At 34.0% G+C, this 14,562-nt stretch overlaps 1 protein-coding gene across 4 annotated transcripts in view; it reads left to right on the top strand.

Annotated features, from left to right (window-relative positions):
- ARHGAP12 (Rho GTPase activating protein 12) overlaps window positions 1-13,749 on the top strand; it is a 157,943-nt gene extending 144,194 nt beyond the window's left edge. For all 4 annotated transcript variants that reach the window (XM_066280416.1, XM_066280414.1, XM_066280417.1 and 1 more), the window contains 8 exons: window positions 4,371-4,469; window positions 6,159-6,261; window positions 7,597-7,713; window positions 9,435-9,533; window positions 10,795-10,872; window positions 10,976-11,110; window positions 11,344-11,446; window positions 12,226-13,749. In XM_066280416.1, coding sequence (XP_066136513.1) covers window positions 4,371-4,469; window positions 6,159-6,261; window positions 7,597-7,713; window positions 9,435-9,533; window positions 10,795-10,872; window positions 10,976-11,110; window positions 11,344-11,446; window positions 12,226-12,400 — 909 coding nt within the window. In that variant the 3' untranslated portion in view covers window positions 12,401-13,749. The remainder of the gene's footprint in view (window positions 1-4,370; window positions 4,470-6,158; window positions 6,262-7,596; window positions 7,714-9,434; window positions 9,534-10,794; window positions 10,873-10,975; window positions 11,111-11,343; window positions 11,447-12,225) is intronic.
- The last annotated feature ends 813 nt before the right edge of the window (window positions 13,750-14,562 follow it).

Here is a 14,562-nt window from a genome sequence, read left to right as displayed (position 1 = left end):
GTGCTCCTATATTAGGTGCATAGATATTTATAATAGTTATATCTTCCTGCTGGATTACTCCCTTTATCATTATGTAGTGGCCTTCTTTATCTCTTACTATATCCTTTGTTTTAAAGTCCAATTTGTCTGATATAAGTATTGCTACCCCAGGCTTTTTTTCATTTCCATTTGCATGAAACGTTTTTTTCCATCCTTTTACCTTCAATCTGTGTGTGTCTTTTGTTCTCAGGTGTGTCTCTTGTAGACAACATATGTATGGGTCCTGTTTTCTTATCCACGCAGCTACCCTATGTCTTTTGATTGGATCATTTAATCCATTTACATTTACGGTTATTATTGATATGTAGTTGTTTATTGCCATTTTCTTCTTTAAAGATGTATTCCTTTTTTTTTTTTTTTTTTTTTTTTTTGCTGTATTCTTTTCCCACTTTGATTTGTTTACACCAGGCCCCTTAATATTTCCTGCAGCATTGGTTTGGTTGTAATGAATTCCTTGAGTTGTTTTTTGTCTGGGAAGCTTTTTATTTCTCCTTCAATTTTAAACGATAGCCTTGCTGGATAAAGTAGTCTTGGTTGTAGGTTCTTGTTCTGCATTACTTTGAATATTTCTTGCCCTTCCCTTCTGGCCTCAAGTGTTTCTGTTGAGAAGTCAGATGTCATCCTTATGGGGGCTCCTTTGTAGGTGATAACTTTTTTTTCTCTTGCAGCTTTTAATATTTTCTCTTTATCGCTTACCTTTGGTATTTTAATTATGATGTATCTTGGTGTAGGTTTCTTTGGGTTTCTCTTTAATGGAGTCCTCTGTGCTTCTTGGATTTGTGAGAGTTTCTCTTGCATTAATTTAGGGAAGTTTTCAGCTATGATATGATTGAACAAAGTCTCTATCCCTTCTTCTTTTTCTTCTTCTTCAGGAACCCCTATGATGCGGATGTTATTTCTCTTCATGTTGTCACAGAGCTCTCTAAGAGTTTCCTCTGACTTTTTGAGTCTTTTTTCTCTTTTCTTCTCTGCTTTCATGCCTTCATTCCAGTTGTCCTCTAACTCGCTGATTCGATCCTCTGCTCTATCTATCCTGTGTTTAATTCCTTCCATTGTGGTCTTTATTTCTGATATTGTATTTGTCTTCTCCAACTGATTCTTTTTTATGCTTGCTATTTCTTTATTTAGGTTTTCAAACTGCCCTTCCATTGTTGTTCTAAGATCCCTACGCATCCTTACAATCATTTCGAACTCCGCATCTGGAAGTTTGATTATTTCCATATCACTCAGTTCATCTCTCGAAGGTGACTCTTGTGTTTTCATTTGGATTGCACTCCTTTGTCTTCTTTTTTTTGTTTGTTTTATTTGTAGAGTTGGTTGAGTCTAGGCTTGGTGTTGTCTGCCTCCAGTTTTCAGTTGTGTTATTTCTAGGTCTTCTTGGGTTGGTATCAGCTGTTATCTGTAATCCACTTTTGGATTTGGGCAGCTTTGAAGTCTTGATTTGTTTGTTTTCTTAACAGGTGATAGTCTCTTTTACTGATCTCAGCAGGGGGCTTCCTTGAAACTGTATCCAGGAATGCAGTGGGTATAACCTGAGACTGTGAAGGCCTCTTTAGCCAGCTAGACTCACTGGGGGCAGGGTGTTTTCTCAGCTTCAGTAGGGGGAGGTGTATCTCAGATCTCCATGGAGACCTGAGTTACTGCCCCTCCTCCCCACTTCTTGTTTTCAGCTGTGTGTTGTTGCGCTGATTGGAGCTGGAGAGATGTCCAGAGGTCTCTGATCCGGAAGCACTTTAGCTCTGTTTTGTGAAAGGTTCAGTCCCTCCCCCAGCTATGGCCACCTCCACACGTATGAGTCAGCCCTTTTAGCTCCTCTCCTGCATTCCTTATCCCCTCACAGTCTGTCCCTCTCCCTGTCCTCTCCACCTGAGAGATAAGCTGGTCCTTTCAATGCACCTCGCTCCCTGGTCGCCAGGCAAGTGGCTGTGAGCAGTGGTTTCTGCTCCCCTCCCTCCGAGATCCTCTCTGGGCTCTCAGTCCCCCCCCCTCCGATTCAGCAAGCAGAGGAGGTTCAAGGGCTCCCTTCCAGGACTTCTGTGATTTCCTCTTTGCTCCTTGGTTTTTGAGAGCCGTTCTTGCAGTTCAGAGTTGGTTTTTCATGCTGATTTTTCCTAAATTGATTTGTATTCCAGTTTGGTGGTGAGAACAGGGCGTCTGTGCATCCTTCTATTCCGCTGCCATCTTTTTTTTTTCTTAATTCACATTCTTAACTGTAGTAATTTGAATCTTTTTGAGTTATTTAGGAAATGGTCTTTCAATATGATTAGTTTTGGCAGATTTGATCATTAAGTCAGTTTGTGTCATAATTTAAACAAAAGAAGTTGGCCTTTATTTACATAATTATTATATCTCAGACTACCACATTGCTCACAAAAATTAGGGGATATTTTATCACTTCATTTTTATTTTTAAATATCCCCTAATTTTTGTGAGCAGTATATATAAGCCTTTGTTCCACAATCTTGCCTTCCCCAGCAAAAATAAAAAGGGTGTGATTTCTTTTACTTGCGAAATCTAATGTTAAGAAATAAAGACTTCATTTTATCATTAAAAACCTGCCACAGTAATGTGAGATTCTGCATCAGTTATTTACTGCTCCATATCAGACTACCCACAGTTCAGCAGCTTAAGAAAAGAATCATTTTGTTTGCTCAGTTTGGCACGTACTGAGTTGAATAATTCTGATCTCAAGTGGAAACTTTCCTGAGGCTTCGGTCATCTAGTGGCTTGACTGGGCTGGGGTGATCTGGTTTGTCGTTCACATGTCTGGCGTTGGTGCCAGCTGTTTGCTAAGCCTCTTTCTCCACAGAATCTCTCATTCTCGAGGCTGCTCCAGGCTTCTTTACATGGTACATGTTGTTATCAGGGTTCCAAGAGGGGGGCAGTGGAAGCTGCAAGGCTTCTTAGAGGCCTAGATATAGCACTCACATTCTACTACTGTATTTTGTTGGTGAAAATAAGTCAGAAGACCAGCCAAGAATTTAGGGTTGTGGGGAACTAGAGTCTACCTGTTCATTGAGAACTAGTAAAGTCATATTGCAGTAGAGTGTTGTGGGTACAGAGGTAGGAGAAATTTTGGGGGCTACCTTTGCAAACAGTTTTTCAGATCCCAGTCTTCCTTTATAACCTCATGTGTTAGTCCTTTCCTATCTTGTTGTCTAGACAGATTAGATTAGTTGCTGTTTTCCTGCCTCTATGATTTTCACTCTTTACTATTTTGCCTTGGGTACTGACCCAGTCTCTGTTTGTCAAATGTTACCAATCTTTTAAGACCCATAAAAACAGTTGCCACAATGCTGACGCTGCTTCTTTGTGCTTTTAAAGTATCATTCATTTTAGTGTAACCTGGGTTATGATCATCTGTAAGTTATTGCCCCCACTAGATGATAGTTGGTTTTTGTTATCTTTAGCAGAGAAACTATATTTTCCCTTATCTTTAAGAGCCTATAATAGAATATTTTACATGTGCTGTAAATTCAGAATTGGTTGACTGACTTAACCCTCTTTCTAAAGAAATGCAGGGAAGGAAGTCACTGTTTTCTAAATTAGCCTTGCAATGTCAATACTGATTCCAGAATGAAAAAGATTCCATGGTCAAATACCTTTCTTAATATTACTTTAGGAACTGTGCTTGAGGCGTATGTCTCAGAATGTTCGGGAAGCGTTGCCATGTGTTCTTGTAGGAAAAAGAGTATCAACCAGAAAAGAGGGGGAGTGCTTTATCCAAGTCTCTTAAAGTTCTTCCTCAATCAAGTGTAAGAAACTTTGAACCAAAGAAATTATACACAACTTGGTATTGTCTTCCTATGTATAATAAAGTAGTATCCTTAATTCATGATTTGAGAGTTTAGTAATGTTTAGTGACTTTAGTAATATTTCTGCCCAAAAGGGATGTGACATATATCTATCATCTGTGCTCTGTACTGAGCCATTATATTTGCCTGTTGAATAGGAAATAATGAAATATGACTCTTTGTACATTCTTTTACTACATTTTTAAACCAGATTTAGAAAAATTTCTCAGATTTATGTGTAAATGTCACAGGTTTTTAGGGTTTTTTTCTTTCCAAATGAATTGTTTCAGTTCTAATTTAAAATGTATAGCTTTGAACGTATTTTTTTAATGGTAAAGTGTATTAGATTTCAGGATGTTTTATGGCATTTGTGTTGTGGAGTTTGGGATCCTAAATTATTAGATTTACACTGAGACTTTATGGTGAGAAAAACTTCATGTTTTATAAAGTAATTCAACTGGTATTATTTTAATGTATTTATTCATTTGGTTGAAAGCACTAACCATACTTTGTTTTATTTTCTCCTTTTCTCTAAAGCTGAAAACCCGTCAAGGAACAGAACTGCTAATTCAGTCTGATAATGATAGTGTTATTAATGATTGGTTTAAAGTGCTTAGTACTACCATCAATAATCAGGTATGTGTTTGACTTAGGAATATTTTTTTACTTCAGAGCATCTTTTCTTTTTCACTTTCTAATTGGCTATTACATATATAGATTCCAATTTATATGTGAAAAAACACATTTTTAATATATATTTATACAGACGTGGAGAAGACAGTGGTAACTTTAGTAATTCCCAGGGGTTAGTGAATGATGATTTAACATTCACATTTATATAGTGTTTATTTAAAATATTTAAATTATTTTAAATAATTTTCACATGAGGCATTGGTCCAAAAAAGAAATAGTTCCAAAAAAAGACACACAAAGAAACAGTCAGCTTGTGCCTAGTACATAGTATTTATTCAATGACAGAGTGAGTTGGAAATAGTACTATTTGATGGAAACAGGTCCTAGGCAAAATTGTGAAATTAATGGACTATAGTCTCTTAATTAGCACTGTTTCTTTCCTAGTGACACCTTTCTAGTAACCCCCCCCCCCATAATTCCAAATGATTCATAAATTTACAGATTTGAGATTTTTGAATCTCGTTCAAAATTAGGTTTTCTGGTGGAACTTGAGAAGCTTACTCTAAAATTCATATTGAAAATTAATGGAATAAAAATATTCAAGACACTCTTGAAGAAGAAGTAAGTGCAAGGACTTGCTCTGTCATATGTAAGGACTTTGTAAAGCTGTACAGCGTGGTGTCCATGCTGGGATAGATACAAACACCTATAGAGCAGACCCCTGTACCTTTGAACACTTCAGTCCAGATAGGGCACTATAGACTAATGAGAAAGAATATACCTTTTAGTAAATGATTCTGGCTCAAATGGATATCCAAGAAGAAATTTGAACATTTCCCTGCATTATACACAAAAATAAATTCTCAGTGGAGTAGAGACCTCAGTGTGAAAAGCAAATAAGATCAAGTTTGAGAACTCAGTCAAGTTTTTTAACCTGTAAAAGTGATCATGGTTAAGCTGTAAATGAAGATCTGTAAGGTTTAAAAAAATTCCTAAAGTCTATGAGTCTGTCAGTAGTATATTAACACAAAGCATAATTTTAAAAGCCTGTTGGTGTGAAAAATTAATACAGCAATGACTATTTAGCTTTATTTTGTACTGTTTTATCATAATGTAGCTCCATCCTGTTCTAGTACCACAGATTGTTGCCTGACCCTTTAACTGTTAATACTGTTACTCAATGCAGTTGATTATAAAGAGGCAAGATGGCATCATTGTCATTGTAAATCCATTTTCCTGTGAATTATCTAATTTTTTCTTTCTGGAAATTTAGAATTAATGCCATATAGGGGGTAAAGTATTTTGAAATGATTTATCAAATATGTAAATCATACCTGCTGCCTGACCTGTGGTGGTGCGCTGGATCAAGCATCAACCTGAGATGCTGAGGTTGTAGGTTCAAAAACCTGGGCTTGCATGGTCAAGGCATGTATAGGAAGCAACTCTAAATTGATGCTTCTAGCTCTTTCCTCTCGTCCCCCCATCTCCCCGTCTCCCCCACTTTTTCCTCCCTTCCTCTCTCCTCTCTCTAAAATAAAAAAATAAAAATCTTTAAATAACACTTACTACATATACTATTTGGTTCCCTAAAATCATTCAGAAGAGTCAGTCACTCGTCATTCTGAAAGTTATGCCATTACCTCTAAAGTAATACCAAAAGTAATACTTGTTTGGGAAATCTCTAACCCATAGACAGTAGAAACTGATGAAGCAGTTGAAGAAGAGATACCAGAGTCACCAGGAATAGAAAAGCATGATAAAGAAAAGGATCATAAGGATCCTAAGAAACTTCGTTGTAAGTTATTTTTTCTCTGTTTGGCTAATGTTTTGGATGAGCGTAATTTCTTTGCTTTTCAAAGATTTTAAATAAGTATGTAAAAGCTGAGTGAAATCTCCCAATGTTTCAAGAAAGTTATGATTAAGTACTTGCAATCTCAACATCTTTGTACTCCTTGTTAACTGATTGTTTTTCAACCTCATCATAGGCATCTCTAGAGCATCATATTAATTTTGAGATATTGTGAAACTTCAAGACAAAAAAAAGTGTATGGGAAACTGAACATTATTGATTTAAAAATATATAATTACTGTTTCTGATTCTAGATAGAATCTTATACTTTAAAAAGTCAAAAGTCTTGGGATAGATACTATAGTTTCATACTGACACCTTGGATACGTCTGTGCACGTGCAGCTGCGTTTATTTCACTCTCCAGGTTATAGATACAGGCGAGCATTGTCTTAACGCAGCCCCTTGTGAAGTACATTGCCAAATAGGCCATTCGTTATGGCTCTGAACATTGTTAAATCTATTTTCACAAATTCACATATAACTGATCATTTTGGGGGCCTTCAAATTAACTGAATGATTAGAAAATCAGTTTTACTTTTGTTCTCTCATATTCCAGTGAAGTTTAGGCCTATTACTGACATTGATTGTCACTGTATAACAGTTTAAGTAGATAAAAATTTTATTGTAATTCTTTACTAATATACTGTTTCCTCAAATATAATTATTTTTAAAGAAATTTACTTTCTGAATTTTTTTTATTAAGGAAAATAGAAGTCAGTATCAAAGGCAATATAGAACATCTTCCAGAGTACTCCTAGTTCAGAGTACAGATAATTATAATGAGAGCCAAAACTATAGATAATTATGAGCCCCCACCCTTCTCCTTCTTCTTCCCTTGCCCCCAGTTCAGTAAGGATAGGGAGGAAGGATTTTTTTTATGTTTTATAAGTTTTTGTGTGTTTTGGGTTTCTTTGTTTGTTTTGCTGTACCTCTTTAACCTTCTAAAATTGGATGGAAGGTCAAGGAAGAAATGTTTTATCATTTATGAAATAGTGACTATAAATTAGAATAAGTTAGGAATACCTTGATACATATACCAAAGAAGTTACAGTTTGTGGTCAGTGCTTAGTTATAAAAATGAAATGTTTTGTTTGGTTTATCACTTTGAAATTGAGTCTGTGCTAGTTTGATGTTACTCTTAAACCATATTTAAGTTAAAATAACTGAATTTATTTTATACTGTGATTCTTATATATGAGATTAATATGTCTTGAGTGTTAGGTAAAAAAAACTTTTTCAAAAAGGTTTTCATTTTATGAAATGCTTAATATCTATTTAAGCCATGAAAGTGTCCAGCATCGATTCTTCAGAACAGAAAAAAACAAAGAAAAACTTAAAGAAGTTTCTTACACGGCGCCCCACTTTGCAAGCTGTTCGTGAAAAAGGTTATATTAAAGGTAGGTAGAAGTGATATTTATAATAATAAACTTTGACCAAAATCAGAAATAAGACATTGTAAATTAAAAACTGAAAAATTTTCAAACTATAAAAATGTTCTTAATTCTTATTCATAAAGCTTTTTAGGTTCAGTGATTAAAATACATTTGAGTAATTAAAATGGCTCTTTTCAATGAAGAATTTATTTTAATTAAAGCATTGAGCGCAGACATAAATACTAAACTAAGTTTTTAGCAACCCTATCTCAGAGGAACTACCTGCACCATCTGATCAGGTGGGTGGCAGAGTTTTAGAAGACAGACTTTTAGTTTTGAGTTGTACAAATCAGAAGAAATTTTGAAGAGACAATCGTTAATACAGTAGAAAGAAGAAAAATGTTGAACAAGCAATTTTATTCTTGATTGTGTTCAGTGTTCATTTAAGGTAATTTAAAAATTAAAGTGTTCTTCTTTAATTTATACATTTGTTATTTCATTAAAAGTACCATAATGCACAATATTGTGTTTTCATAAGAAAGCATTCGTTAGAATCACATAATATGATTTTAAAGAATATATAATATTCCTGTATTTACCTTTAGTTTTTACAAGCATGTTTAATTCCAAAGGTAAGTTTTTTAAATACATGACTCCAAACTCTGGATATAGGTATATCTATAGTTATACCTATATCTATAGTTACTTGTAAATAAAGATACAGGTAAAGGGTGATGGGTGGGTGTTGTTTGTCTCCAATCATGAAGTTTCTGACAAAGACCATCACTGGAACATCTGTTTGCAAAGCATCTAAATTAAAATACATAAATGGGTTTCTTTGAAAAGATATTTACAACTTCTAGGAAGAGTTCAGGTAACTAAGTGGTTCAGATTAACAACCTTAAGAGTTACAGACAAACAAGTACTCCAAGATAATGCACATGAATTTAGCATTTTGAGGTTAAAAAATGCTGACAAATAAATGAACTGAAATGGCCACTTGTTTGTTCACCAGGTCTTTTCATTGAGAAATATAAACTTGCCATTTTATGGTGTTACTCATTACTTCAGATATTTGGTTTGTTTTCCTGAATGGTTACCATAAATGTGGCATTTTGGATTGAAAGATGAGAAAAATGGTCTTTAAAATATATTTTGTGAAATCAGTGTTGGCACCTGGTCTGCATATACATGCTTGTTTTAATACTAGAGTATTTACTAAGTGCTAGGCATGAATACCTACCTATTGGTATTCAAGAATGTCTCTGCCCTTATAAAACAATATATAAAAATGAGAGATGGAAAAAAAATGATAGATGGACAATATAATTTAAGAGTAATGTCTACTATGAAGAATCTAACATCATAATAAAATAGAGTGATTGGAAGTGGTTATGGTAGATAGGATGTTCAGAGGATTTTCTTATGTAGATGACATTTAGCTGAGACCAGGAGTGATGAGGTGAGAAGAAGCCGAATTTAGAGGAATCTTGATTTCTGCAGATGGAGTAGAAACTAATAAGGCTTTTAAGCAAATATAAGTTGGGGTGTTCGTGGGTTTAGAAAAGAAGGAAAACTGACATGAAAGTGGAAGGAGTAGGCGGAGTGCAGATGACAGAAAGCATAAGGCGTGGTAAGCTGTTCTGGATGCACTGAATGGCTTCTGTTGCACCAAGAGTGGTTTAGCTGTTTTCTGAGCTAAATTTTAGCAAAGTGGTTCATTTTTAAAAACAAATCTCTTTCAGATCAGGTATTTGGAGCCAATCTTGCTAATCTGTGTCAGAGAGAGAACAGCACAGTGCCAAAATTTGTGAAATTATGCATTGAACATGTTGAACAGTACGGTAAGAAAATGATTTTTTTTTAACTGTTGAACACACCAGCCCTAGGGTTTATGATTTTGAGTGATGCAACCAAAAGTTCCTTATAGTTAGAAGATGTTGAAAGCATCTTGTTTGCAAAAATCTTGTACTTGTTTTAAATTAAGACATTTGTAGGCATCTATTAATTAATGTTCAGCTTGTATGGTTGCATGCTATTCTTTGAAGTCATTTGGAGTTGGCATTTGCTTAAAATGAAGGAAGTAGTGATTATGAAACAGTTTATTAAACAATGACTTGACAGTATAGAAGATATGGGAGGTTTGTGTTTATTTACTAAGAGAAAGTTTCTTCTGTTTAATAAAAATGAGATAATATTTTAAAATTTAAATCAGCTATAGTTATCTGATCCTTTTTATGTCATTTCCTGTAAAGTAAGACAAACTAATTTCTATTTTGGTTAATTTTAACATGTTTATAATATTTATTACTAGTTTTATATAAATTACCATATCTTGACTAATTACATTAACATATCTGTATATCATCAGAAAATATCTGTACAATGAAAATATTTGATAATTGGTCATTTCTGCCAGTTACAGATCTCATCTCTTTAACTCTGATAGTCAGCCTGACAGTGCAGACACAATGCTACTTGACTTTATTTGAAGCTAAATGAATAGCTTTGTTTAATGTGTACAGCATTATCATTTAATGAATTTTAGGCTTAATGTGAATTTCAAATGATTCTATTCCACATATAAAAGAAATTAGTACATTATCAAATTATCAGTTGTTTTTATGGAACCATTATTTTAGTTGCTAACTTGTATTAAATTTATTTATTACAAGCCCATATTATTAATATGATAAACATTTTTAGGAGAGGGCTTTAATATGTGCATTCACATAAGATGGCATATAAAAATGGGTGGGCTGATTTTATCAGTTGGCTTTCTTGACTATCCTCAGGTGTTTGTAGAAATCTATTGTAAATTGTTAGTATTTCAAGGTGAATGGGATGAGATAATTAATTATCTTCGTTGAGATAATTCACAGGCTACTTGATAAAATAGAATTGTTGTTGTTTATTAAACAGAATTCAGAGTGCATTGCCACTCCTCTTTCTCTGCCCAGCATCTATGAAAGGCTGGTTAGAGAAAAAGAGTATTTGCCCATTTGATTTAGGCTAATGTTAATGAATAAGAACTCTGAGACATGCGGGCATTTTTAGAAGAGGCAAACAAGTATGTTAAACATACAAATATTATTTGTCCCTCAGGTCTGGATGTCGATGGGATATACAGAGTAAGTGGCAACCTCGCAGTGATTCAGAAACTGAGGTTTGCAGTCAATCATGGTAAGATCATATTCCCTGTTGTTATATCCAAAATCATCACTATAAACTGTTAGAATTAGTGTAAAGTATTTAAATTGTTTTCTCTTTCGACTGTTATTTTCAGATGAGAAATTGGACTTGAATGATAGTAAATGGGAAGATATTCATGTCATCACTGGAGCACTCAAAATGTTTTTTCGAGAATTACCAGAACCAGTTTTTACATTTAATCACTTTAATGATTTTGTGAATGCAATTAGTAAGTATGTGATACTACTTTTTTTCCCCTAGATATTGAAAATCCTCTCTACAGATTAAGTCACTGTATTCTGTTTTATCTTTTTAAGTTTTTTTAGATTGTTTTACTCCAGAAATTATAAAATGTGACCACCAGATGTCACTGTGTATCACCAAATATCAGGTTCCAAACCTGTTTCTGCTTTCAGTTCCATGCAGTACTTGTATGGAAAAGAAAGTAACTTTCTTTTTCAGAACAAGAACCAAGACAGCGAGTCGCTGCTGTAAAGGACCTAATCAGACAATTGCCAAAGCCAAATCAAGATACAATGCAGGTCCTTTTCAGACATCTCAAAAGGTAAGAGTCTCAGCACAAGAGAAGAAGTAATGAGAAAAACAAAAAATCGCACTGCACAGCAAAGGGGCGCGGTTTTGTGTACCCTTGGGGCCATGTCACTCAGACCCAGTTTAGATCCCAACTATGCTACTTACTGTCTTTGCAACTTGAAAAAGATAGCTCCTTGAAGCCTCAGTTTCTCATAGGTAAAATGGTTTAGTATAAAGAATACATTAAAGTAGATATTATATGTGAAATAATTATATATTGCCTACCAAGCATGTAGTAGGTGTTCAAAAATTGTGCTAAAGTAAATTAATATGAAGATGAGATTGGTTATTAATAAAATAAAGCCATCATTGCTCTAAGTTACTACATAGCTACCTTGATAACTGATTTTTATTTTCCTCTGAAAGACCTTGAGAATACTAAAATAAATGACTCAGAGATTTTGAAAACAAAACAAAACGTAAAATAAGTAAAATTGAAAGTTTAATCTCTGTGCCCTAATGAAATTTTCCCTCTAACAACCTCGTGGAGTTATCATTGTTGCCTGAGTTGTGACTCATATTTAAGTTTGTTAGAGTATGTAGTTATACCTTCCCACTGTGTTTATCCAGTGGAGAACTTCACATGGCATTTGGACTGAATTCTCCTTGGCCAAATAGTTTTTATGTACCTTAGGAAAGTCAGCATTACTTCTCCTTTCTAAATGCAAACTGTTTATGTTTATAATACAATTTGAAGAATTTGTCTTTTTTTAAATTTTCTCTTTTAACAATGTATTTTTCCCCCCTTAGAGTTATAGAAAATGGAGAAAAAAATCGAATGACATATCAGAGTATAGCAATTGTTTTTGGTCCCACTCTGTTAAAGCCAGAGAAAGAGAGTGGTAATATTGCAGTTCATACTGTCTACCAAAACCAGATTGTAGAGTTAATTCTTCTGGAAATAAATTCCATCTTCGGACGCTGATTTCTTAATGAAGATAACCTGTGGAATAGGAGCCGGATGCCATCAGATTTCAAATCATTAGACATGTATTTTGTTTTTGGACCAAGCAGTGACTCTTTGATTTTGCACTTTTTTTTTTGAGGGATTAAAAGGGACTGGAAGAGTCAAGATGGGTATTATGCCCTCATATTTGCTGCTTTGTTGCCAGATGATAAATCTGTGTATAATTATGAATTAATTTTAGCCTGAATGTTTGTATTTCATATTCTGAATTTCAGTAAAAATTAAAACTTGCCGTTATAACCAGTCATATACACTGGATAATTTGGTTAGAAAACAACATTTCCCCCCTCATACTGGGTACTGTAGAACTCATGATTTGTTAGGTTCATCACTTATGGAACAATACTTGCTATCAGTTATTTTGAAATTGCTCTTGGCATTTTAAACAAAATGAAGTATATCCGTTTTGAAACCTGTGTATTTTTTTTCAGGGTTTTTGCATGCAGTGCAGTCTAAGTGCTAAAGATTATATAACCTAGATAGAATTCCTGGACAGAGGCTTGCTGTCTTTTGCTCTGGGCACAGCATCCTTACAGGATATCTTAGTTGCTTGTTTGGGAAGCACACTAATATTACTTAAAACACTGTGATATACTGGAGTTTAGTTCAGCATAGGTCGGTTCAGGGTATTTTGGGGCTGTCTGTGCTACACTGATTTAGCTAACAATCCTAATTATATCTAGTGCCATACAGAGTTCTTGGTATGACCCTATGGAAACGGACATTATTTTATGTAAATATAGGCTGAAGATGTAATGTCCTTCAGCTTTTGTATATAATTGTGTTGTATAGCCTCAGAGTACATTCTAACCCTACATTTCTAATCATGATATTGGTAATCTTTTCTGTGAAAATAGGTTTCCTCCCAAAATAGGTCATTATTAAAGTTAACTGTGTACACTTTTAGACTTTAATTACATTTATAGGCAGATCACTGTAATGCAAATGGTACTGGAAAAATACTGAACAGACTTGCTAAATGGTAAATGCACTACAAGAGGAGTCTTTCAGGTTAATATGTACAGAATACATTAGAAAATTACTGCAGAATTCTAACTCTGTGGTTGAATAGTGGAAACCTATATGTAAATTAGATGGATATCAGATAGAAAATGACATTGCTAAATTTGAGAATTTCTTTTTACATTACTAATGTAGATTGATTTGTATCATAAAACAGGGTTTAGAAGGTTTTGTTACAGAGAGCATGGTCTGTTGAAGATTTTTTAAAATGTATTTTTCTAGATTAACTGCTGTATATAAAATGTCTAATCTGAATAAAGAAAACTATAAGAGGTTTAGAGATATTTTTTCCCATTGGAAATGTTTATTTTGGTTTTTAATTTTTTGTGGGTTGTTTTTTTTGCATATACTGGTATACCTCATTTTAAAAAGTCAACTGAGTCTATTTTCTGAGGCAGATATGTTTTCTTCATTTCACATCTTCTTGCTCCATGTCAATACCTCCTTTACCCTCCTCCCATTTTTAATTTCTTCATCAGTATTTGAAAGTGAATGTTTTGTAATCATGTCTCTTTTTCATAGAGTTACATTTATAACTTATAGCTTTCCTTCTTTGGGAACAAATATTTTTTGTATGATCTGTCTAAAACCTCTCACCTGAGTTTCGTGGTAAAACTATTATTTGTTGTTGTGATCTTGTTAAACTGATGAAAAACCAAGCTACTTGATGTCTATGGGAAAGCAAATTGTTTAGGACAGAGAGAATAAACCCCCAAATGAAAAGGTATGTATTTGCCTAAAAATATCCTAGCACTACAACATGATTTAGGAATAGCCTATATTGTGATCATGTACCAGGAAGACAATTAGACTCAACTTAATGATGTTTTTCTCTTGGTAGTTATGGATATATCAGTGATTAATATTGTCCTGTGTTGTTTCAAAGTGTATGTGAAGTCTTAAATGTTTTAATAGTTTACAGCTAATCAGTTTGTTGTAATAGTGTATGTACAGTAAGATCAGTGTCTTGTGTTTTCATCTTCTGTGAATTAAAATTTCTCACTTTGTTTATTGTAATAACAAAACCAGTAATACTTTCCTGTCTTAATAGCTTGAGTTTTAGCAGAAAATATATTAAAGGTTGAAATAGTCAGTGG

This window comes from Saccopteryx bilineata, chromosome 5, assembly GCF_036850765.1.
Source record: "Saccopteryx bilineata isolate mSacBil1 chromosome 5, mSacBil1_pri_phased_curated, whole genome shotgun sequence".
Classification (NCBI taxonomy): domain Eukaryota; kingdom Metazoa; phylum Chordata; class Mammalia; order Chiroptera; family Emballonuridae; genus Saccopteryx; species Saccopteryx bilineata.
The sequence above is the reverse complement of the archived record's forward strand: the minus strand, read 5'-3'. Positions and strand labels throughout refer to the sequence as shown.